Below are 26,493 nucleotides of genomic sequence, written 5' to 3' on the forward strand. Positions count from 1 at the left end.
CACTTAATAAAAATGTTTATTTATTAATTCTTATAAAATACAAGTGCTTGTGAAGGTTAATCTCCTGTCTTGTTGCGGAGACATAGATTTACCTGTGTTCATTTCTTCCTACATCAGTGGGGATGGAGGAATCTGGGGGGAAGTTTAGTGAGTTTAATCCATTCTTCTGTGATCTGACCAGTCTTGTCTGCAGGGTCTGAAACAGGATGAGTATGGTAAAACACCTGCTGCTGTGAACAGGAGTACATTTTGACTAAAATCAAGCTGTATTTCAGAGGCACGTGGAGGAGCTTTGTTTCAGTTTCCTGTAAACCAAGGAAACACTTGGGTGAGCTCACTGAGAGGAGGTGCAGCTCCCATGCAGCTTTTTTTTCCTGAACAGTTAGACCTATATAACTTGTTGCTGTGGGAAACCATAACCGTAGCTAATTCCTGGAATAGTGTAGCTGGAAGTCCAGAGTAATGTACTACAAACAAATGAAGCAGCATCACTAGATGCTTCTGTCACAGATTTGCAATTAATTTATCTGGGTTTACAGATGGGCCCATGTCTTATCTTAGGTTCCATATAAATCAGGCTTGGGATGCATCCCTATCTGTGTATATTTGTATTACTTAGTCTGAATCTAGGCCAGTGATCATACTTTGAATATCATACCTTCTCTAGTTTATTTGTTTTAGTGCCTTATATGAGCAGTCATATGAGCGTCTGTAAACTGATAACATGACTGAAGAAAACCCCAAAAGGTTCTGTATTTGGTGGTTGTCCACATAAATTGTAATGCCTAGGACATCACTGTTGATTTGTAGTTATGTCCTGGGCAGAGTGGATAGTTAAGGCAAAGGAACAACCTTAACTTTGGGATTGTGTGCCAAAGCCCTGTGTTTTTGTCTCTTAGTCTGCAAGAGACAAAGTAGGTGTTCATGATCAGAGTCCATATTGATAGTTCTTAACTCAACCACAACAACAAAAAAAAGGAGGAAACAAAGGGAGATGTAGTTTGGAGAGTTCATGCATCACCACACTGGGATGGACCTTATGTCTACTTAACCCCAAAAGGGCAAAAGGATTTGAAATTTGGCCTTTTCTGCAAAAAGACCCGTGCTCATATGAGACAGTGTGTTGAGGCACCTCATATGGTGGAAAGAACAAACTTATTCTCAGAATGAACTTACTCAGCTAGCTGAACTATTTAAAAGTTGTTCTTACAGTGCTTGTATTTATGGTACAGTGATAGAGAGCTTGGAAGCTCAAGTTTATCTGTCAGTTTTGGAAATGAAAATAATTTTACACAGTTCTTTAAAATCTCTGCTGTGCATTCTCAACCATATTTTGTAATGTTGAGGTCTCACAGTTTTAGTATCTGGCATTTATTTCTCTTAGTAAATTTTTTTTTCTCAAGTTCATTGCCCTTAAAATTTTGCTGTTCCCCTTTGCTCTGTTAAGATTCTAATATTGGTAATAAAAAGGCCTCTGTAAACAACAAAACATCCTAAGATACCTATTTTGTAATTCTTAACATTGAGTTAAAAAAAACCCAAAACCAAACAAACCCCAAACACTCTGTTTGTTAAGCACTGTTGGTTTTAGTGCCTGAGCAACTCTGCATGTGTCTTTTTGGGTGTTGATGGTTCTGCTTTGAAGACTGCTGCTATGTCTTTTGCATTTTCACAGGACAGTCTTAAAGGATGTGTGGAAGTTAAACATCTCAACTATAGTATTTTTCTCATTCAGCTAATAGGGTTATGATTAATAACACTATGTGGTCAAAACGACTCTATTGAATATTGCCTTTTAAACAAGGGATGTTAGGTATTTATTGGAAAAAGGTGCTCCAAAAGAACTGCAGGAGGCACCTGAGAGGCCAAGGCAGGCAGAGGTGCCGAAGTACTACTGTGACCTTAATGGCAGCCTAGAGACAAAGGCTTTTGGTCAGGTGTTGCCTGAAAGAGGTAAACTGCAAAGTTTTTCCTTCTGTAAGTATTAAGGAAAAAAGGAAGGAAAGGTGTGTAATTGTCTGGTGTGGCTCCGCATGGTACCAGAGCTGCATTTGAGGTCTGTGAACTGCTTTGTTCATACGGACAATATGTCTGATAAGCTTCAGTTACTGTATTTTCTAAAAAATTTTCTATGTTCTGTAGTAAATAAGGCAATGATTAAAAAAGAAGGAAAAGCAAAGATGAGAAATAATTCATCTGATTATCAGGACTGTCATTGGAGCAGACTAATTCCATTTCCCCATCTCCTATCTGATCACTAGTAATGGATACTTTTGTCCCAGTGCTTTCTCTGCACCATTAATGATTTCATATATTGGTGTTGTACCTCCTCTCGTGTGTTTCTGTGTTGAAGCTTTGAAAAATGTGAAATCTTCCTCAGTTATCCTTGTTGATCTTCTTAGTGTCTTTTCTAGCTGCATCTTTCTTAAGATGGGAAGATCAAGGTTGTTTGCAAAATTAAAAATACATACTCACTATGAGCTTCCTCTACAGCAACACATTCTGTTAACCTCACCTGCTCTTTTGCAGGCTTTCAGCCTCTGATGTATTTTTATTATTAACTTCTTTGTGACTTTTATTGCCACTGGTGACTTCAACATCAAACTACTATGAAGTCAGGTTTTTAAACGTGGCACACATTTCATATATTGCTAATAATAATGTAAATTTCCAATAATTTTGTGTCACTTTCACTACTACAGAGTCAACTTACCCATGGTAAGAAAATTCCTCTCATCAAAACTTAAGACCTAAACATTACTTTCCAAGTATTGTTTATCTTCTAAGTATTAGTGCAAGGTGTTTTCTTTGCTTAGATCTTATTTAGGTCTATGCCTTATTAGCAAAATATGTAGATTCAGGGATTTTTCATGAATGTTTGGTCATAAGGCTTTCCATTATCCTTTATGTGTAATGGCTTGAATTAAATGAGCATGTGTGCTTTCAGCTAAGTCCCAGTAGGGGAACATATGCATGAAAATAAATGATTACAGTTGGAACTAATTAATTCATTGGCAGACTCAGCAGATAAGATCCTGAATAGGGTAACGTGAAATGGCTTTGTTATGTGGCCTTAGCTGTACCTGGCCAAGAGCTGTAGTTACAACCTCTGCACTTCCACCTGACTTTGTAGCCTGTAGGCAAGGATTGAAGAACTGCAATGATGTGAAGACAAAAAAAAAAAAAAAAAAAAGCATCAATTGAGTCTCTTTTTGCTGTAATCTTGTGTAAGCCATCCATGTAACCAGGCTAGGGCCTATCAAAATATCAGAGAGATTTGCTTGTTGCAGTACTGTACCTTCTAGCTCCCTGCTAAGATGGCTGCCTTATCATGAGTGACAAGATTGCAGTGGTTTCCTTAATAGCGTGGAGAACTTAGCAGGCAGCTGTGGCTAACCCCTTAAGAAAATGTTCTCCTGCTGAGGTACATAGTGAAATTTGAATGCTGCAAATAATTTGAAAAATATGATTTCTTAAATCGTGTTATTTTTCATTCTGATTGTTGATGTGTAGGTACAGATACAAGTTAGCATTACTAACCTCCTGTAAGAGCTAAGACTGTACCTTTAACTAGTGCTTGTTGGTTTCTTCTGGCAGATGCTACCCCTGTTGGTATAAGAAATCTAAATTCAGTGTCCTGAGGCAGATGACCTCACTTCTGGGGACACTGTTGTGAGGTATCTTTTGTGAAGCTCATCTTTTGTGTTACCGTGTCTGCTGCTGTGGTATCAACGGCCACAAGTTCATCTTTATCTGTGTAAAATTTGATTCTCTGAGACTCGTGTCTTGGATGAGGACTCTGTGCTCGAAGCCTTGTAAGTAAAATGAGCGCAGTTTGTTTCCTGCTGATCAAGGTATAATGAGCTTGGTAAACTATTTGCCAGGCACATTTACTCCAGCTGAGAATTGCCAGTTTAGGTGTCTGTCACTACCCCAAAGAAAGTCAACCCTCTGTTTTCTCTTACAGGGACTTCAGCTTATTTACTTAAAATGCATGGCTTTGAATTGTTGTCCTGTGACTAGGATGACCAGTGTCTGCCTTTCCTCCAGCTCACGGGAGCAGATTAGGGTTCAGTCTCACTCTCCGTGTGTAGGAGCTCAGACAGTCCTCTTCCAGACCCCAGACTTACCACATTTCACCTCACCATGAAATGACAGGCCTGGCTAGGACATGTTTGCTGTCATTTCATGGGAATGACTTTTGGGAAGTGGTTGCAGAAACACACAGCTGCAAAGCTGCAGCCCCCATTTTTGCCATCAGGACAGTCCACAACAACCCTCAAAACTAGGACTGAAAATGACTCCGTTGTCACCTGGGACACAACTGGCACCATCGTCAGCCCGCGTGCTGTTCCCAGGGCAGCCTTGGTCAGTGCAAACTCTTACAGACAGCACTCCTGTTAGAGCTGTTTGATCAGAGGGCACCAGGACCAGCAGCCCAAGGGTATGTGGGTCGTGTTTTGTTAGTGTTTTGAGCTGGCCACTGAGCACCCAGCATGGTAATGTGGAAATGGACTGTGGCTTGAAGCTAAAACGTGGCCTGTGTATCCCACCTCTCCAGTCACTGTCCCCGTTGGTGGCTTACACCCACCGAATCCTTCCGCTGTTGACACTGTGCATGAGGTGGCAACTGAAACTGGTGCCACTCTAGAACTGCTGCACTGAAGTGGTGGCAGAGCTTGCAACTGACTTGCCTTGAAGGCAATGATGTGAATTAGGAAGACAGATTTAATGTATTTCACAAAGTTAAAGGACTGATTTGATGGAGAGCGAACTCAGTGTGAGGAAATGATAGATATGTGCTCCTGCAGAAGGCAGAAAGGTAACCGAGTTACATTCATACATATATAAGCACAAAAGGGATTTATATGAGTACAAGTAGCTGTACAGCATCTTAATGAAAGAAGGCAGCACAGTATTAATCTGGATTATCTCATACTGTACAGTTACTATGTGTAAAAAGTGGAAAAAAAAAATAGAAGTTTATTGCAGAGTCCACAAAAAAAAAAGTTGTTTTGCAGACGTACTTCAAAGCCCCAGATGGGTTTGGGACTCTCCTGAGGCTCTTTTGCCACTTCTCATTTGTGCTGTCCTCTCTATTTAGACCTTGAGAGATGTTTTTTTGTTGTTGTCAGTTTTTCTATTTGCTACCATATTACTCTGCTAAAATATTTAACTGAAATGGAAAAATATTTTAAAGTAAGAAAAACCTATTTACAGTTAAATAGAAAACTAAATCACCAATATTTACCAATACTTAAGTCTATATTAGTTTGGTAATAACTATTTGTGTCTGAAAAGTGCTAGCTGCTTGGCAGCGTTCCTTTAAGGACAAAAATTGACTGAAAGTTACTTTCAGTAAATACACTGCTTCAAAAGGCTTTATAAACAACATGTGACAGCGAAAGGTTGTATTGTCATCTTGAGTAGATCTGGCAAATTACCTGGGGTAGGAAGAAGAATGGTCATTTGATGCACAGTTGGGTTGTCTTGGTTTTCAAGAGGTACATAGCAGCAGATACTCAGATTTATGGCTACTTTATTCCTCTGGCTGGTAACTTGAATTTGAAGTTATGTAGTAGATTTCCTGCAAAGGCAGACCAAAGGGGACATACAGCAATACCTAAAAGCAGGAAAGTCCTTTAAGCATCTGCCTGTCTGCTCAGGCTTCTCTCTGCACAGGGGAATGTTGTATGTAAGTTCACATAGGACCCAAACTGCCCGTCTGTTTCAGAAAATACCTCCAGTTGTCCCTCCTTGTTCACAATATCCTTGTTTCTTATCTAGGATTTTGTTTTTACAAGAGAAGGGGAAGAAAGTGCAAGCAAACTGCATATGTAATTCTGACTCAACTGTGTCTCCAACTAAAGCTAACAATGTACTTCTAGTACAGTGGCTCTCATTTCAGCTCTATTTCTACAGAAGAGGTTGGTTTTATGTTTGTTTTGTTTTTTTTGGTTTTTTAGAAGGTCTGCCTGTTGTGATGCTAAGAATAGCAGCATTTCTGTCTTTTTTTAACTAAAACTAATGAGTGCACACTTAGCTGTAACAACTTTTTCAGTTTACATAGATATAATTTTACTAAAAGCTGTACAAAGAAATTGGGTGGTTTTCAACTAGTTGAATAGTCTAACTTGTAATAGTTCAGGTTAAAAATTACACCAGTTATGTTGTGTGCACTGTTCACTTTGGACGTAACATTTTCTCACAATGGGTAAGGCTAGTGTACTTGTACCTTTACTCACTTATTTTAGTTACATCACTGATATAATTGTTCAGCTCAAGGAAATAATGAAGCTGGTACTGTTTTCCCTGAGATTTGAAGATAACCAAAACCAAAGGCGCAGAGAAAGACAAATCAGAACAAAATGGGCTGTTCATTTACATCTAGAATACAAACTGTTTTCAGTGTTGGTATTGCAAAGCTGCAGCTAAATAGGTGAATTACACAATACTGTTCCCAAGTCCCACTATGGGTTTGGACAGTTAAGAGTTAAGGACAACTCAGACCAAAATATGATACAGTCCCAGGTCTAGGACACCATTTTAGGCACTATAAAGTAATCCCAGATAAAAAATTTAATCTTTCTATAGAAACAGTGCACTGTTTTACAAATGCATTCATTTGGTTTTCAGTAATCCTTATTGATGTAAGTACAGCAAGTGTTACACAGCAGATCCCTCCCCCGCCCCTCCCTGGTCCTTTTGTCTGTAACATAAAAACTGAAACACAAAAGGCACCAAGCAAGAACTTACTCTAACAGAACTTCAATATGACAAGACAGAGATCAGAAATTATTACAATGTTAAATATCATCCTAACAATCTGAACCATTATTTAAAATAATTACTTTCTTAAAAAACAAATTTGGTGTTTGACTTCTCAGTAGTCAGCACTGCACATTGAGTTCATTTACAATGGTTTGAAAAAAAACTGCAGCCTTTTATACATGGTTTATACAGGTTGGTTTGTGTGTATGTGTTCTTAAAAAAGTATCAAAACTGTAGAACTTTCAAATATATTTACATTCATCTGTTAGTTACAGTGTTATCACATACAGCCTTTTCTCAGTTTTCTTCTTCATGCACACAGTGCATGGATTTGTAGAAACAGCTTCATATCTTAAAACAGCAATTGGGTATCTCAATCTCAATTTTTTCACTGCTTTAAAATCTAAAATTTGAACAGAAGGATATTTGATCATTTATGTATATTGTCTATGCAGGCCATGAAGTATTTGGAGAGTATGGATTATGTTTGTAATGCATACTAGGTCTTTAGACACTGTGTTCCTTAGTCAAGATCAACTTCCAGCTCACATTACACTGTGCATTTATTCTAAAAGAAATAAAAACAAAAGGAAAAAAACACCAAACCTATTCAGGCCGAGTTTCTTCTACTCACTTGAATACAAGAGCTTGGACTGACCTAAGAACGCTAGGAAGATTTCTCTTGGTTTTGGTACAGTTCTGGGAGATGGTAGTCTGTTATGCAGTGGTGGGTAAGTGTATTAATTCCCTGGGAATCTAATAGAATAAGATGGGAAAAAACAGTGTTGTTTCTGCAAGGTCCCGGATGAGCCAGGCAAAGATATTGATAAGGCTGGCAATTTTTAACCTCCTTGCCTAGTACTCTGTGGTATCGGAGCCTACCACAGTGCAGGTTGTTCCACGGGCAGTAATTTAGATGATTATTGCTGCACTTCCTAGAATTCTACATATGCTGAATTAAGATGCTGCCCCAGAGCATCTCCTAAATTTGGACTCTTAATCTCTTAATCAGTATGAGTATGGGAAAAGGCCAAGGAGGGAAGGAATGATCTTTTGTTATTGTGCTGTTTTTTTTTTTTTTTTTTTTTTTTTCCTGAGGAGCCAGGTGAGAGTGCTCGCACTGGCTGTATGGAAATCTACAGCTAACTCTTTGTTTCTACTAATTCTAAGCTAATCTGAGAGGTGCAAGATTCCTTGTGGGAAAAAGCATTTAGATTTACATTTAGAAACAAATAAACAACCTAAATCAAATTTGTACTGAGCTGTAACAAGCAACAGTACAACACACAAAACAGTGGATGCCATAGGAACTTCTCCTGACTAAAACGCTGTATGCAGTAGCTCTCCAGTTAAAAGCACTGCAGATGAATCTTTCTTCTAGATAGACTAGAAAATGTAAAAACATCACTTAGAGCCAGTCTGCAAAACAGGAGCTCTGTTTGTTATGGGAGCACTTCACCTGTCAGCTATCTTACTGTACAGCTCTTTCTTACTTAGTGTCTTTAGATTTCAAAGCAAACTTCTCAAACATCCTGTAAAAATTCAATTATCCCTAGTTTTCATAAATGTAGGCTAGTAGTTTTAAAATATATGTATATATTTTTATATATATGTATATATTTATATGCCTATATATCTATCTAGTCTAGATAGATATATACACAGATAATCTATGCACAGCAAGCCAAACATACAAAAAATAAATACTCTCACCCCTCTACTATATTTACAGAACAGATCTTATAATCCAGATTTTGTTAATAAATATTTCTAAACTGCCTGTACAGAATTTGTTTTACTTATGTTGATGGATAGCCACAAAGCATATTCAACATATTTACAAAGTAACTATAAATATAGTCTTAAAATAAAGCAATAGCTACTGAACCTTCAGCCTGGCAGGTTATGTACATTGAGTTAGTAGCTCAGCTGTCGCTTATTCACTATCACAAATGGGTAGTGCAACAAGTTAAAATGTGTATAAAAGATTATACATACAAAACTCTCACATCCTTTGGATGTTTGCAGTTCATTATAACTTTGTGGTTACCCTTCTGCAACATAAATAACGATCATAAAGGAGAAGCAGGTTCTGTGACCCAAAGCAAGTTTGTTCAGTGTGTTGTTTGGAGCAGCAACTTCATCCTCATGGCAACCCGTCATCTTCTAGGCTTAACGCTACACGCTGTGAAGGAAAAAAAACACCACACTTGAGAAAATTTGTGACTTGTGATACTGTTGCTAACTTGACTTTCTTGTTAAAAATCTCATTGTTGTCCCTAGTGTACTGGTGACAAACGTATTATTATATGCACTGATTTTGTTCCCCCAAAATGAGGTCGCTTGCTCAAGTGTTACTAAAAAGGTGTTGGAAAGCTTATTTCACTTGTGTCTTGGATAAAAAGTTCCTTGTAAGGGATGACGCCACCTCTAGTGTGATCTTTAGCAGGATCTTTAGCTAATACAGGGCAATACCTACCTTCTTGCCTGCCTATAGACGCTATATTGCCTTCACTCATTACTAACGGATCTTTATGCTGTGCTCTAAAAATACAGTGCAGTTTCAACTGCCAGTGCTTCATCTCATCAGGGCTGCTGCTTTGAAGGAGGCTGCTTTACAGACAAACTGCCATGCAGAACCACTTCTCTCTTCTGCACACACAGGACTTGTGACAAAATGAGTGTTTGCTTTGTGTAAGGATTCATCTTGCCAAGGCAAATTTCCTTAACTTCTGGTAGACCCTCATTCACTCCTCCTCGAGAGAAAACTGCCTCTTCTTTACACTGTTATATTATAGAGAAAATATTCTCCCTGGTTTGTAGAGAAACTTAAGTTATCCTGAAGACAGTTTAGACGCTTGGTTGCAGTCTAAGTACAGATGTGATGGAATCCAGTAGAAGATAAGGGATCAGCTGTCACAGATTGAGCTCTTGAGGTAGCCAGCTTTACACTTGCTAGTTTCCTAGGTGTACTGATCAGGGCAGCTGGTCTTCATTTGAACAGAGTATCTTATTATATAGACCCCTGTATTCTGAGACAACTTCATGAACTGCCTAGAAGCTTAGGCTTCTGCCTAGTCAATGATTATTAAAGAAGTCCTATTTTTTTTTGTCATTGTATGGCAAATAACCAACACTGTAATCAGCTGGAGGTAATTCTGTATCTAAACTCTCAACCAAATTAACCTGTGTCAGCAGTCTTCTCAGATACTTACTGCTGGGTAGACATGTCCAATTTGGGCAGTCCGCCCAATGTGGATTTCGTCTTCATCTTCCTCTTCTGTTGTCTTCCTGTACACTGGATTATCAAAATTCATGCTTTTAGTATTCTTCCGTTTCCAGTTTCTCCAGATGAGGTATCCCCCCATGCAGAGCAAGCCAAGGACCACTGAGGAAAGAAAGGGCTGTTAGCTGGGCATGAATCTGCTGGGATGTTCCCCTCTAGATACCCATTCTAGTACAATTGTCTCGAAGACCCGCTGTTTTTACCCGTTTCAACAGTTCCTGTATTCTTTCCCACCCCCAACCCTGAAAATCAGAAAAGTATTTACACTAGCATTTGGGTATGATCTCCTTCAAAGGTTAAATCACATCAGCTTACCGACAGGAATGACAATTCCAATAACAGCTGCTGTCACAGTTGAATCAAAGCCTTGGTCATTATTTGCATCTGTAATTACAGAAGTCATTCTGATCATTTAACTCATTTGCTGGTTTTAAAGCCATGTCTAAAGAACGTTTTCTGTTAGTAGCCATGTTGTTCCACCCATCAGAAAGCTTTTGTAATCAAGGAGTTTACAAAAAGTTTTGTAATAATATTATTACAGAGAAGATAAAAAGCATCTACGCGCAAGCCTGGGCTAAGCAGAGTTGTTTCTCCTCAGGAACAACAAAGAGCCTGGCAATGAAGTGCTGCTGCCCAGCGGGACTGCAAACCACGCCAGGAGAGCGCGGCCAGTGAAGGGAAGTGCTCAGTACAGTGTTGCCAGATAGAGAAGCTCTAACCAGACAAGAGTAAGTGACTGTACCTGTGCCTCTAATTTCAAGCACAAAAAAGAAGGCCAGTTTTAAAAAACATGACATTTAATGAAAATTCCATGCATTGATCAGGGATGGTGAATAGTGTTCTTAGAAAGTGTTCTATTGTGGATTTTTAGTACTGACACAATGATTTATGGAGCTGTCTGAAAAAGAATGTTGTTCAAAGCCATCTATACAGCTTTTCTTTTTAATTAATTTTGTTATTTACAGCTAAGAAGTTGGTCAACACATATTATATCACTCATTGGTGCAAGAATGACGCCAAAACTCGGTATTGTACTTACAAGAGGAAAAAAAAACAATTATAGGGAAAAATAATAATAAAACCCCCCCAAGTTATATGCTTAAAAATGTTTGCTCTTAGCTCTTATAATAGGGGATCAACACAGAAAATTTTTTTTTGCTAAAATATCAGGAATTGAAAGAGGAAGAACTAACTGGTGTTTGTCTTTTGATATACCAATTCATGGAAGTTAAAGGCAATTTATCTGTTCAAATACTTCCTGAGGCAGGTTGTTTTATTACATAGTTATTTACTTAATACGCCAGACTATTTAAAATGTGGACAATTAAAGCACTTTGCTTCCAATGCTTACTAAAAAGTTAATTCTTGTATTTGAAAGAAATTTGCACAAAAAGAACTTACGAGAATGAATTTTAGAAACTGGATTCTGATTTCCCACGTGCAGTACAGGGTGCACTGCATCACTATTCCTACAACCAGGCACCCTAGTCAAACAGGGGTGGTTTATTTTTGCTTTCTAGATGCAATGGAAACTGCCTATTCTGCTCAGTGAAATGTTTAGAGGAAAAAAAGTATTCTACTGTTTTAAATCAGTCTAGAACTGCTTGAGGTCTTGAATGACAGTCCTGAAGAGTAAAGCCTTCTCTCTGGACTAGAATTTTTTTTGGTTTGGAAAAGCAGTTCAGCTTATCTGCTTGGCAGCGTGATCTAGAGGGATCACCGGTTAGCACTGAGATGGTAGGTCAGCATTTCAGTACTCATTATGTAGGGTGAACTTGAGGAGAGCCTGTTAGTGCTCTCCACTGGGATATGTTCCTGATACGTAATGCAAAACTTCAAACATATGTCATGGATCAGACCACATTAGCATGCAAAGCACAGCCATGTAAAACAGATGCAGCTTGTCTGGGCCTGTAGTAACTCTAAACGTGCAGCAGGGCCAGAGCTGGAAAGGAGGCATTTTTCACCCGCAGATTGTGCTGGATCACATTAATAATTAAACAATTAAAATAGGTGAAGCGCCTACAGAATCACACATACTGCAGTATGCAGCACTACAGACAGCACTGCAGCTGGCATGAGCTAGTATTAGGCACAAGGCAAGGACTAGACTGAACTCTGAGGGCCTCATCTCTAGAGTCCATTTCATGTGTTGGAGGAAAACATAAGTTTCTTAAACATCCCGAGTGACTAGAATCCCATCAGCCATCGTAACACCGAGGGCTGCAGGAAGGGTGCCCGCTGTCTCCCGTGCTGCAACAGCATGTGCCTGCATCCGACCTGCTTAGAACTCAGATGTTAGGTCAGGTCTCCCACCAGTGCATGAGTTTTTGTGATGTGGTGTATACATAGAAAAAGAAAAGAGGAATCTCATTCACTTACAGTGCTGTGATAAATTGCTGTTTCCAGTGGTCATCTCAGAATCCATCAGGATGGATGTGGTGGAAGGTAAAGGAAAGCTTGGGGTGGTAATCGCAGCTTCTGATACAGCTTTGGGGACAACCTCAGTGGTGTTATTGGCACTGCCAGGCACAGCTGCCATGGTCGTGGTACCGGCAGTATGGGATGCTGCGGCTGTAGAAACCCATACAGCAGTTGAAGTAGTTGGAAGATCTGAAAAGCAAAAGCAACATTGAAATTTGGTTAAAGTAAGTACACAAAGCAAATCACAAATGGTGATATAAATCTGGGGATGACTGTTATATTTACTGAGTAGCAGCAGAAACCAAATCCCAAGTCGAGTTACCAGCTAGTCAGACTACTGATAATCCTCTGCCTAAAGTTACGGAAATGATTTCCTGAAGTCAAGCTTTATTTATAGAAATAAAGCACTCTGGATGGAAGGTAGTTAAGAAGTTCAAAAACTTGTATGTGTTTTTTTTTTTTTTTTTTTTAAGTACCTCAGAAGATACAGGTTTTGTACCAGGAACTATTTGCACGTTAGGGAAAACTACACTGAATCCACTCGTCTCTACAGGGTATTATCAGCAATGACCGTGGCCTCTCCAGATCCAGCATCTATATGAGAACGTGGCATGTTTTAATGATCATTCACACTTTCGTGTTGGGCCTTATCCCTTCTTCCCTCTTCCTGCTGTATCTTTTTCTAGTTATGCTTTCAAAAATAAGGAAGCTTTCAATAAAGGACACCACAACGTTGTATTCAGAAGGCAGCAAGTAGTGGAATACAAAAGCTAGTACTTGTGTTCTACCCTCAGGAAATATATTGTCTGTAAGTATGCTGGAACAGTGAAACAGTGAGGTGCTTGTATTTACCTTTGTGGCATTTTTTCATGTCAGGACCCAGCCACATATTGTCAGGACAGGCACACGTATACTTGGGAGAATGGGGAGAGATCTGAGGTGCAGGAAGACACAAATACTCGCAGCCTCCATTTGGTTGGGGGCTGAGCTCACATGAATCTGGAGCTGTTCAAGGACAGAAGAAAAGCCAAGTTACTTTTCTAATTATTTATTTCTTGTTCTTGTCAAAGAAATGCCACGTCCTCAAAGACAACTCTTTTCCACTCCCTACCTCAATCAGGCTGCTTAAGTATCTTTACAGTTTGGAGTAGAGTGAAACCTTATACACTACTATAAAAACTGCTCAAATAGATAATGAGTGGCAAGCATCACAGTGACGAGAATAACTTACTGTTATCAAAGATGCTAATTGAACAGCTATTAAATTGCAGACTCTTCAATAAATGCTGCTGCTGAATTAATTATGCAGGAACTTCAAACATTAGGCATTGATTTCCCATTATTACCTGTGCTTTCTCTCTCATCAAGAACCATCAGGAAGCATTTCATTTACTAGCTCAAATAAACCTGATTGAAGGCCATGATACCCTGAGGACGTCTTACCTTTGGGCTGCTTTAATTCATGAAATACCACAATGTCATGAGGATTATTGAGATTTTCTGCCAGAACGGAGATGTCCAAGCCATTAAGCCTGTTTGCGCTGAAGATCGCTTCATTCTCCAGGTCAGTCCAGAACACTCTGTCCTGCAGGAAACGCACAGCATGTCTGACCTGGCCCTGCTCAAATCCAACTCCAGTAGTCATAAAGTCCATGTGCTGTGTTCCTACCTTGGGGCACCTTGGTTCATGCTACTTCTATCTAGTAGCTATGAGATTGAGATGAGGAAGCAGAAATTTGGTTAAGTACAGGAGTTGCATCCATTCTGTTTCTGAACCTTTTTATTTATTTTTTTTTTAACAAAGGACCATACTAGAAACTTCTGTTATCACTGCTGACTTTTTTTCTCCTTTCCAAAGATAAGACCTGCATTAAACAGGTACCTACGAAGAGGCCAGTGCCTAGAGCACACCTGGAAGATGAGTATCTGTTTCTGTTTTTTATTAATAATCTTTTGCATGGCATACTGTGATTGAAGGTATAAAATAACTGGTGAAGGAGGTACACAAGAATTACAGTTATCAAACAGTATTTAGTTGCTCGGTCAGTCATGTATGCTTCTGCCAGCAGCAAACACATGTATTTCAGTAAGGAAAGCCATATTTCTGGAGAACAAGGGCAAATTATCAAAAGCAAAATGTTTGTCTGTTATTCTAACCAGCCCTTGAGATGAGGAAGGTTGTACAGAGGTTAAATAATGCAAGAGATCTTTCCAAACACTTCTGATGGGGGTAAAAGAAAAGAGCAGCAATGTCTTGGGGAAACCTGTGGCCCAAGTTAGATGCCCGGGTATCACACACATTGCATGGGAGGAAGAAGGGGTTTAAAGAAGAGGGTTTTGCTGAGTCAGAAGCCAACCTTGTGAAGTGAACTGAGAAGGAGGCCGATAGACACTGTGACAGGGAGCCAACCAGACACCTTTCTCTGCTACAGCTTACCTAGAGCGAGGTGCCAAAATTGAAGCTTTTGTTCCCATAATCATTTAAACAATCACAGAAGAGAGCTTAGCTACAAGAGAGAAGACTGTGCTGGCTCAGGCCAGTGATACCTGGCAATCCTCTACCAGGGGAGGAAAAGCGTAAGAACTGGGTTGTCTCTCTGCTTCCACCCAGGCACAGCAGGAATTTGAATTATGTCTTCCCTGGATTACTCCTGAGATAGGACAGGGAATGCAGTTTCAAACACAGGCTTTAGATCTTAAGCATGAGATACAAACTGCAAGGAAGCTGTTAGCTCTCAGCCCTGCCACTGGGTAGCTGTGTATAAACTAATGGCAGAAACATGAATGCCCATTTATGTAGTAATTTCTGCAGATCTCTGCAGATCTTAGTTCTTTCCCTGATGACATTTGAGGGTCCCAACTGTACTATTTGATTAATTACTGCACTGCTTTTAGCAAGGCTACAGTGTGACACTGAATGGTACAGGAGTACTGAATCTACAAGACTAATTGGGTCTTCAGTGAAACCTAAGCAGGAGCTGGAAGCCTTTGTGAAAACAGGCCTATGTCTTTGTCCCCAAATTTATAACTCTGACCCTGCAAAGAAGTTTCTCTGATGTTTGACAGGGTTTGTGTGTCATAACTGGAGCAGTTCAGCCAGAATGAGAATTAGCTGACTTTTTCAGAACTAGGTGAACAAGCCCTTTTTTAATGTCAAGTGCCCGGCCTCGGCAGTGTACCAGGGCACAGTGACTGCAGGGGGAGCCCCGGCAGGGACTTGCTGGCACAGATACTCCCAGCTGAAGCCTTGAGACTCCAGAGACAGGGGAAGATGTTTCTGAGAATATTTCTGCAGGTGCTGGGATAGACAACAGAAACAATGAGCCAGCATATCAAAATTTAAGGGGCTGACCTCCCCTGAGGGTTCTGTTGGCACCAGCAAATGCAACACAGGTATGCAAAGGTGGTGCGACACAAAGCTGCTGAGAGCCCATGCAGCTCCCCTCAAAGTTCAACTTTCAAAAGAACATGTTGCAGTGTCACTCAGTGAACGTTTGTCCCACCTGCTGATCACAGTAAGTGGCTTCTCCCTTCTCTTGATAATAGTTTTGGCCTTTGTATGGACAGTTGGCTTGATTCAGATCAAGGAAAAACCCATTAACCATTTTCCAATTCCATTGGAGGTGTTATGCTGGGCACTGGTACCTAACGGATGCACTGGTAAAAGCATGAGACAACACACTGCTCCTGATTAAGGCAATGAGAAAGCAATTCTCCCCTCTGAACCCACACCAGGTTAAGTGGTTTCTATAGCAGCAAACGCCCTTGCAGAGCTTTCTGTGCTGGGCAAAAGGCAGAGCTTTTAATCAAGAGGAGCTCTGAGACCTCGTGCAGTCTCCAGTCTATTCTGCATCCGCTTTTGACTCTTACCTCAAACACTGCTAAGCCGAAAGGATGGCTCAGATCGTCAACAGAAGAGATCAGAACTTTTCTGTTGCTGCCATTGAAATCAATGCAGGACAGTGAATGCAACTTGGAGTCTACCCAGTAGAGACGCTGATTCAGCAAATCTGAGGAGTGAAACACAATGAAGCAAAATTACACACAGCTCCTGCAACTCTTTTTCTCTTGCCCAGCATGTTTTTCCTGCTGGCAGCATGACTAATCTCTTTATTATTGGGCCTTCTTTTTTTTTTTTTTTTTTAACACTAGTTCTGATTTTGACTCAGTGCCCAGATATGCTGGGATAAGACCCTATAAATAAAATTAAAAAGGAGGAACATTCTGTTGTGTGTGGGTGGGGAATGCCTGACTGACAGCTTTGTACAATGAGGTTCTTTTGTTACCAGAAGAGCCGGCCAGCAGCAGCCTGGGCTCCCCAGAGTCACTCTGTCAGTGCCTGAGCGAGAGGCTTCATCCATCTCAAGGCTATTCAGTCCTTGGCTTCTTGCTGAAGAACAAGACTGTGATTCAAATGAAACACCTCTCTGCAGGAGCTGTGCCATTTACACATTTTCAGTGAAGAAGAATTCTGGGTCCAGAAACTTCTCGTTGTGCAGGCTGAGGGAGCGCTGGTGGTGGGGATGCAGCTACCACAACCAGCCAGGCTTTGGGGAGGGTGCAGGTAAGAGTGGGAGGGAAGAATCTAATGTTATTTAGCATGCTGAGCACCAAATTTCTCTTCCTGGAGCAAATTCCCTCAATTTTGGATGAGATTCGCTAAACAGAATGCAAGTGGATGAGTGCCAACACAAAACAAGTTCTGTAATTAAACAAGTCATTAATTAATTTCTTAATTACTAAAAGATAACATTATTTGTTCGCAGCAGTAGCATTTCAACACTATGTAACGGTAGCAGTATTTTCTCCTACATCCTTGTCATGGCCAGAATTTTCAAATATAAAGCCCAGGACCTCACACCTGCCTGGCATTAAACACACAGGGCTGTAACTCCAGAGGAAGCTGTCCCCTGCGCCCCGGGAGCGTGGGAAACCAACCTCCTTTCCACCCCTGTCCCTCGCTGCAGCAGCGAGAACCACCCCAGCCGTCTGCGTGCCAGCAGGATGCGGGATACGGCCAAGATGGGGTCTGCCTCAGCACCCCCAGCCAGAGCAGCAGGGCAGGCGTGCCCGTGGGGAACTGGCTCTGCAAGCTCTTCCCTCGATGTACCGTGCATTCCTCAGTCCAATGAAGTATCTTGACGCCGCTTCTGAGACGGGCCCAGGCCCGAGACACTAGCACCAAGGACTCTCTGATGCTTCCTGGGCTTCCAAAGGGTTGTTGCAGCTCTGCATCCTCCCCCAAAATTCCCCTTTGCCTTCAGGCACACCTAAAAGCAACTCAAAGCTCCTGCAGTATGAGGTTCTGCCTGCGGCAGGACTCGCTGCCTATGCTTGCTACTGAAATAAAATGGCTCGTGTTGGTGAGCAGGAAGCAACTGTATTGCCAGGATTTTTGTATGTAGGTGCCTTTGCACATTTACAATTTTATCTTCCTATTTAACAATAAAAATAAATTTGTGTCAGCCACAGTGGATGCTGTAGCTGTAACCTGGGCACTTACCGAGGGTGATGCCATTTGGCCACTCAATGTTGTCTGTCACCAGCACCTGCCGCCCCACTCCATTCAGGCCGGCTTTCTCGATCTTAGCTTTGTCTCCCCAGTCAGACCAGTACATGAACCTGAAAGAGACAGATGCAAAAAAAAAAAAAAACCAGTAAATGGGACTCTAGTGTAAGAAATCTGCACTACTCATCGGAGTAGGAGAGCCACCGTTGTCTCCTCCTTATGGCAAAGCCCCTCAGCCGCTTCAGTTGATTCTGATACCCACCTAGTAGAGCCACAGAGTGTCTCACCACAGGGTACTCTGCCACAAAACTGGCAGCAGAATGCAAAACCTCACTGTAGTAACCCCATGCAAACTATCGCCCTGTGTGTCTGCTAGGTACGGGGACTTCACTTACCCAAGTACCCCATACACGTCAGACAGGCTGCTTCATTTCCCAGCACAACCTATGTGCCTGGACCAGCTCAGGCCCATCGAACACATGACCTGACCATTATTTTCAGAACTTTCTTTAACAGCAGTGGCCTTGCAAAGTTAGTTGAATCATCTCAGCAATCCCATTTAAGTTCAATGGATCTATCTATCTTAAAGGGCACCTGAAGTCTTGATGAGATGAGAACCACCCAAAAGTTTCTAAAAGAGGCAGAAGACTGGAACATCTCTGTTGGCAAAGAGAGTGTTTGTTGTCTTGACACCTACCTCCGTGTGGGATCCACAGCAATGGCTCTTGGCTCACTGAGGTCACTGTTGAAAAGTGTCCTCCTCCTGCTTCCATCTGCAGTGGCCACTGAGATGGTCTTGTTTCCAGAATCCGTCCAGTAGATATTCTTATGAACCCAGTCTATTGCCAGTCCTTCAGGAGAGTTCAGCTGGCTGTCTATCAAAATCACCTGCTCAGCTGTGTCACTCGCTTTGTCTATGTAGGCACTGCAAAGACAGGACTCGTCACTGCGCTGACACGGCACAGAGAGGGCCATGCTGATGTGCACGGGGTTGGACCTCAGACACCTGGATGCCACGTAGCACCACTGCAGCCCCACGGAAAGAGAGTGCACATGTGGCAGCAGGACTGACACGGAAACCCTTCTGGCTGCATGCTGCAACCTTCCTCTTTCTCCTACAACTTGTTCTTATTTCCCTGTAGCTGGATGGGAGGCACTTCCAGAATACAGTACTGTCATTTTATTTTTCTACCAGCTTCCTGCTGTAACTGCACAATTCAGCAGAACGTTTGACTTCAGGCATGTTAATTTCAATAGCATTGATTCATGGGATTTAGGGACATTAGAAATACAATCTCCAGTGCTCTGCTGAACAAAGTTGAATTTAGCATGCAAATAAACGTGCTTAAATATATTGCAGAATTAGGACCTGTGTAACTAATTATGATTCATCAAAGGAATTAATGGAGCTGTACTAATTTGGCAAGTGATCTCGTTAGATACAAAAATAATGTTCACTAAATATCAGTGGCAGCCTCAACATCTTTCAAAACGCTAATGAAAAGCAGCAAACTCTACATGGATCCTTCATAAATAACTCAATGTTGCTCCTGCAAGCACACAACACAGGCTGATTCTGCTCTGTGGCCCCTGCACCAGTACCAGTTGCACTGAGTGAACTGAAATGGAGTTATTCTGAGTTTGCATCAGTGTTTCTAAGAGCTTAGCCTGCCTCTTAGAATAACTTGGTACATCTTAAAAAAGTTACAAAACAGCAGAAAGTTTCTGTCCCACCCAAACATTTGAAACTGCAAGGTGGTTTACATCTCCTGTTCACTGGCCATCCTGCATTTGGTCATGGAATGAGAAGGTAAGTCGTACAGGGGCCGAGCACTCAAATATCAGAGACTTGGAAGCAAATGTCTAAAACCACGAATCCTTGACGCTGCTCTGCGGTCTGTGGCCCAGGCTGGAGTGGCTGTGCAGAGTCAGCCTGCACTAACAGCACACTACTGCATCTTCACTACAAGGAATGGTTTTGGTTTCCCTCTGACCCCACACCAAATGAACGGTACCATTGGGGTTCTGCAGGGCATCTGACAGTGTTCCCAAGACTCTCGTATTTTAGTCCGATGAGGCCCGCATGTTCTAACTACAAAACTCCAGGTCGGTTAATTCCTCCCCAGTGAACCAGTTGTGTTCAATACTTTCCATCCACCACAGCGGTGGGCTGCTGCGCCGTACCCTCAGTGCGACTGGCTGCACCGGTGGGGAAGCTGAGAGAGGCTCCTGCGGCTTTCAGAATGGGAGGGCTGAAACACAGGTGACATTTCAATTCTCCTACTAACTAAATATTGTAAAGGGTCTTCTGACACCCCAAAGGGGACATCACCTCAATAGGAGAGGATCTGGAAAGGCAAGTGAGGTGAGCATTAAGAAAGATGGGCTCTCCTGGTAACAATTACTTCCTGTACCATAGCACCTTGCAGTAGCCTCTCAACCATATGACTGCTTTTCCCCTGAGGACTCCTGCAGGTGGAATCTTCTCTGCTGGAAGGACATGGTGGCCTTTTGTTTGGAAGTGCTTGATATTAGTGATGGTAACAGTATTTTAAACAGGAACATGAATAAGAAGTTATAATTGCACAGCTTGCTCTGCAGAAAATGTGGAACTTACAACAAAGCTAATGCAAGCAGGGGTAAGAAAGAGAAAAATTCTGCTGTTGGGAAAAAGGGTTGGTATAGCCATGTTCAGGGTATGAACGCTGTTTGGTGGCCCCCAGTGCCTCGGGGTATTCACTGTCAGAGCGCTGCAGAAGGAGCAGCGTGTCCTGAATAATTCTCTGTGAATGAATACGAAGCCCTTACCCAGCCCTGTCTGCGCCTCCAGGCTCAGACACAGTGAGAGCAGCCAGCTTTCTTCTGAGCCATCTCCCCATTTTCAGAGCCCCACAGGCCCACTCAGGGTACCTGTCTAGGCTACTTGAGTGCTTAACGCTCAGCACAGCCTGGGCAAACTTCCCTGCCAATGGCATGGGAGCCACCACAGCCTGCAGAAACCCTGGCTGGGCTCCCACACACTGCAACCAATCAACCTTTGCCTGATCATTAGCTAAAATCCAGAACAAATCACTGTAGAAGCTGCAAGAGGGTCCAATAGCTATGCAAATCAGAATATACATGGGGGATTTTCAGCACATAAATTAAATGCATTTTTGACTAGGCACAGTCACAAGCCCCAGTACAGAATCCTGTGATGAATGCCATAAAAACAGCCGAAGGAGGAGGGAGAATGAGAATTACAGAATGTGCACTGTGGTCAAGTGCTGTGAATTTAAATCCAGTCTACCAGAGACTACAGTGGGCAGGCAGCTCGTATCTGCATTGCTACCTCCCTGCTCCCACCATTTTCCTCCTTTGTGCTTTCAGATGCCAAGGCCTTTCTGGTTTCACGTACAGCAAGCACCGCAGCAGTCTCACACAGAACTGCTTAACAGTATTACGATTCATAAACAAGAGTCTACGTGTAATTGCACAAATGCAGCAGGATCTGTTACTGATGAAAAGCCTTCCTGTATTATCAAACTAGGTAACTGCGTAAGCCCCTGATTTCTTTATCAATTCCTCAAAAAGCTTACAAAGTCTGGGCCACAACCGGTAATCCAGTAAGGGAAGAAAATCTCTAAGGTTCACTGTGCCCTGCATTGTTCTCTGCAGATTGTTCTCAAGGGGTAAGAGATTGAACCATAGCTTTGGAAAGGTACCAAAACACCCATCCTCTCTTGGCCCTCACCTGTAGATCTTTCGGTAGAACAGATCACACCAATATATTCTGTTTGTTGACACCTCCACGTCCAGTGCCACGACATTCTTCAGCATGGGAATGATGCGCGAGTAGTCCCTTTTCACCAGGTCGATCTTACGGACCTCATGGCGATTGGTGAAGATCAGGTATGGACTCTTGCCTGCCACAGAAAATCAGCGCATTTGTCATTTCAGCAGCTGACCCAAGGGCTGGAGTCAGCTTTCATTTCTCAAACAGGAGCAGAACTCTCAGTCACTGACAGTGCTGCTTTGTACGGAAGCTTTACACCACACCAGAAGCAAGTGCAAACAGCTTCCAGAGGCAGAGCTGTCACGAGAACATGCAGGGCTGCAGCACCTCCACGGTCCCTGGCTCTCACTCTGCCCACTCTGCTAAGCCACAAGCAAAACTCTGGGGAATGTCCTCACCTTCAATTATACATTTCAGATACAAAATACATGGGCCAGACTTTGGTGAGTCATGGCTAGGAAGAGACAGCACTCTGGGCTGGCTGGAGGGAAGGGAGGCAGCCAGACCTGAGGCATGACAGAGCCACACTGAATCCAGCAAAGCCAGGGCTGGTTGCCAGGGAGGAATTCTAGACTCTCACATACGTGCAGAACTCACACAGTCCACCTGAGCACCTGGGCTCAGGCAGTTCACATCTCTTTTTTGCGCGGCCAGAGCCTGCAGCCTGGGTGCTGGTGATACTGCTACTGCAGTTGTGATCCCAGGCCAGCCCAAGCCAGAGCCTCTCAAGAAGCATAAAGTTGACCTGAAATGTTCAGAAGACAGAGAGCAGGACACACAGAAACCCAGTAGGGTTTTTGTTTAGAAGAGCATAGCCAGCACCTTCGCCTCTGTAGTTATTTTCACAGTGGGTCCCATGGAGGCCAGTTTCCTACTGCAGGAGGCAGACACCTGTGTCTCTAGGCTCAGCCCCAGAGGTGCACACCCTTGCCTTCTGTAAGTAGCAGAGCATGTGATTCTTTGTTTAGTATCACTAAAATAAGCTGTGAGAAAGCACTAAAGCTTTACCTTGCTCTTTATGTACCTCTGTGTTTGAGGCTGGGACAGGATGGGAAGCTCAGAACAAGCTTCAGTGGGTTAGACTGGTTTGTCTCCAGCAGTGGCCAGTAGAAGATCCTAGTGAAAAGTGTCTTTCCACTGGGAAGGACAAAAGGGGATCGAGGAACATGATACTGAAAGGGAAGAGAGCTGAGACAAGGTTCTAGCTCTGGAGTGTGTCGTGCTGCAGGGCTCCCAGCACAGACTCTTAGGCACAACAGATTTTTCTAACCAACAAGCAGATCAGTGTCCTGAGATTTGGGCCAGCCCTAACTCACTGCAGGTGTGAGACTAACAGACTTTATGAGGACAAGAGGATGCTGTGCATACCATATAGGACCTGAGAAAAAACAAGCCACATGGATGTGCAGGATAATGCAAGAGAAGCAATTTTGTATTGCAGGTAACTCGCCCTTCCCCAGGAGACCCACTATGTCCATTTCCATAGAAGAAAGTACAGCTAATGCTCGTTCTTGCACAGTTCAGCTTTCTATCCCTCTGACATTAACATTAATTTTTGCAATAAGGTCGAGCAAACTGCTGGTGTTCACGTTGCTATTTGCATAAGAGGCTGGGAGAGCGGAGAGGTGGCTAACCTATCATGGTGTAATTGGGATGTTTTCTTCCTTTTAATGCTACTACCACTAAATGTTTTTGCTGCACTGTTTTTAGTAACACCTGTCAAGAGACTTTCTTTTCTAGTTTCAACTTCAAACAGCCAGCTAGTGACTGTAATCTTGCTCTGTACACTGTTAAAATATTCTGATCTGCATGATCAGTAGTTCTTGCCTAGAGATGCATCTGCTATCACTGCAGCAGTTCTGTGCTGCTTGAAATGAAATGTCTTTGCTTGCTTGCTTTGCTAGTTTCTTTTTGTTTCTGTTCCCCTAGCCTCAGCCCTGCAAGCATGTTTTCTTATCGGAGTCATGGTGTTGAGCAAGCAGAGTTTAAGTGCCTGTGGCACTGTCTTACCTACAGCTTTGCAGTTCTTGGACAGGGTGTCCATCTCATATCCCTCGTAGCACTCGCATTTGTAGTCCCCCTTGTAATTAATGCAGATCTGGCTACAAGCGTCTGGATTCTCACATTCATCTATGTCTGAAAGGAGTGTTTGAAACCCATCAATAACTTGAAATCAAACCATCTGTGATGGAGCAATGCTGAAGTGAATATAATCACGTCTCTGTATGGTGAAACACAAGGGACTGCTGTTTGCATGTAAATTACCTCCACACGTTTTTTTATCCAGAAGCTTGTATCCGGGCGGGCATTCACATTCATAACCAATCTTCAAGTCTTTGCATATGTGTGAGCAACCACCGTTGTTCATAGAGCATTCATTAATACCTGGAAGGGAAATACAGAACATCTATGACAAAGGAGGGCTTTTAGTTGTAAGACTGAATAAAATTAAAAGGCATCCTCAGAAATCTTCCCATATCTATCAACTTTTGGTAGCCAGGAGCTGGCCCCATAGAGCATATGAGTGACTTCACAGATAGGAAGCCACCACCATATCACTTTCTTGCTCTTTATTATTCCAAACCAACACTGCAGGATCATTTGGACTGAAAGCTAGTGGCTAAATGAACAGGGAGCCCTGGGGATACAGCGTATGTGAGTCTGCATCTCATCGCATCAGAGAGCCGCTGCTTTGAGCATGTTCTGCCACATGTGAGAAACTTCCAAGGGACTTAAGGGCTCTCTCCAGGAGATGCCGCCTTCCACATGCACTGGTTCAGAGAGACTGTTCAAAAAAGTCAACATGAGCTTTAAAAATTCATGCTGGGGGACTCTCATCTCCCAGAGGCCAGACTATTTTGAAATACTGTACTATTTTCCCATCTAGCACCGAGGAATGATCTATGTGAAAATTCCAGAATATACCCAAGTACAGTCTGTCAGAGATACTCCGTTAGCACCAAGATAAAGTCCTCCCACAAACACATCCCACCAGACAGTCTCTGCTGGCAGCCTGCATTAGCCCAAGTGTGCAATTTATGAAGCAACAGCCCCCATCCTCTCCTGAGTCCCTGTCTAATCCAAGGCCACCTCTCTGATCCTGCTTTCAAGTGCTGAAGTCAAAACCAAACCAAATGGATCCTTCTAACTAGAACTGAATGAGGGGTTGAGGAAAGCTGGTTTCCTGTCAGAAATAACATTTGTTGTAATTAACCTACAAAAAGTGAAGAGAAAGTCTTCTCCCTAAGTATGACTGCTGAACAGAAGCTGTGGAATCTCAGGGATGGCCTCACTAGAACAAGCCAAACTGATTTGCTTTGATCTACAATGCAATTTAAAGGCAAATTTTTCATTTTATCCTTTACGTCTTGCCTCCTTGCACATTGCAGGTGAGCAGTACAGCAGAGCCATTAAACCAGTGCTCTCGGAGGACAATAGAAACAACTACAAGCCAATTAAGCCAGTAAGACTAGGAAAATACCATACCAGAAGGAACCCCATCTTAGCTCTGGGATGCTTTCACCTTCCTATCAAAGACACACAGATACAGATATCAATACATTATTAATAGAGCAAGGTCACTAGGCTCCAGGAAGGTGTCCACAGAGTCACACTGCGTGTTCTCACTGTTCAATGATGTTTATTAATGGATATCACCTATTCCTACACTTGCATAGGCCCCTGGCAAATTGGGTCATAAACATGCACAACTGCTCTCTGCAAAATACTACAAAGGCTGTTTCGACTTAACAAGCAAAACCCTCACTCAGATGATTCACGTGGTTTCAGAGGTGCTCTGTGGAACGGATTTAGAGACTAAATCAAGTGCACTTCTTAATAGGAGCTGAGGAGGAACCAGGCAGAGACATTAGTCTGTTCTCCTTCTGCTGGTCAGCTGCTGCCCATTCCTCAAACTTCATCAGTGTATTCACTGCCTGCCTAAAATAAGCGTTCTGTCTTCAGCCACACTTTTTTTTTGGGAAATCACGGAGGGCACGGCAGTGTCTAGCACACAGCTAGACACACACACCAAGATGAGGAGCGTGTCCTGCGCCTCCTGTCTTCTGTGTGGATTACTTCTACGTGGGTGTTACACATTCACAGCAATCCACATCATTCTGCACTCTTAAAGAAACATGTTTCCTTTGGGGGCTATTCTCTGCTCAACTTCTTAACTCCAATGTCACTTCACTGCCAGCCCGGGACTGCATCAAGTCAGCCATGGCACCACTGTACGGTTGAGCACCAAACCCAGCTGTGCCGTGCCACTGCCTAAGGCAAACTGGGCTGCCAGCTTTGTTGGGAGACTTCCACAGACAGACAGGTTGCAACATCCACTCAGGAAGACAGGGAGATGCGGATTAGTGTGGAAGAAAGCAAGGGCATACTGAAAGCACAAGGTATGAGCATCCTCACTAGGCATGCACACACACTTCTTGTCTGATACAGAGGACAGACTGACAGTTCTTCCCCAGCGTGAGTTATTTAAGAGGCAGGCACTGAGCTCCGTGCTACTGGTGCTCCATGGTGTCATGGAAAGGGACGCCTGTCTGACACTCTTCTGCCCTTGGGAAAAAAAACAAATGTGTTTGAGTAATGCTGCAGAGTGGGGCTGGTGCCCACAATGCCGGGTGGGAGAGGTGAGGGAGGGGCTGCCCTAGGGAGAGCGGCAGCTCTCTGGCCTGGGCTTGCTGTGCTGCTGACACTGACAGCCCCGAGGCAGCCCCG

General features: G+C 42.7%; 1 protein-coding gene across 3 annotated transcripts in view; it reads right to left on the bottom strand.

Annotated features, from left to right (window-relative positions):
- Positions 1-6,564: 6,564 nt before the first annotated feature.
- The window catches only part of LRP8 (LDL receptor related protein 8), a 192,779-nt gene continuing 172,850 nt past the window's right edge, over positions 6,565-26,493 (bottom strand). For all 3 annotated transcript variants that reach the window (XM_042805886.1, XM_042805880.1, XM_033008758.2), the window contains 12 exons: positions 24,031-24,150; positions 23,776-23,901; positions 21,724-21,895; positions 18,688-18,915; positions 17,985-18,103; positions 16,352-16,491; positions 13,925-14,066; positions 13,334-13,486; positions 12,440-12,670; positions 10,373-10,441; positions 9,987-10,159; positions 6,565-8,956 (listed from right to left, as the gene is read on the bottom strand). In XM_042805886.1, the coding sequence (XP_042661820.1) occupies positions 8,918-8,956; positions 9,987-10,159; positions 10,373-10,441; positions 12,440-12,670; positions 13,334-13,486; positions 13,925-14,066; positions 16,352-16,491; positions 17,985-18,103; positions 18,688-18,915; positions 21,724-21,895; positions 23,776-23,901; positions 24,031-24,150 (1,712 nt within the window). In that variant the 3' untranslated portion in view covers positions 6,565-8,917. The remainder of the gene's footprint in view (positions 8,957-9,986; positions 10,160-10,372; positions 10,442-12,439; positions 12,671-13,333; positions 13,487-13,924; positions 14,067-16,351; positions 16,492-17,984; positions 18,104-18,687; positions 18,916-21,723; positions 21,896-23,775; positions 23,902-24,030; positions 24,151-26,493) is intronic.

The sequence above is a fragment of the Tyto alba genome, unplaced genomic scaffold, assembly GCF_018691265.1.
Source record: "Tyto alba isolate M040663 unplaced genomic scaffold, T.alba_DEE_v4.0 Super-Scaffold_1000006, whole genome shotgun sequence".
Classification (NCBI taxonomy): Eukaryota; Metazoa; Chordata; class Aves; order Strigiformes; family Tytonidae; genus Tyto; species Tyto alba.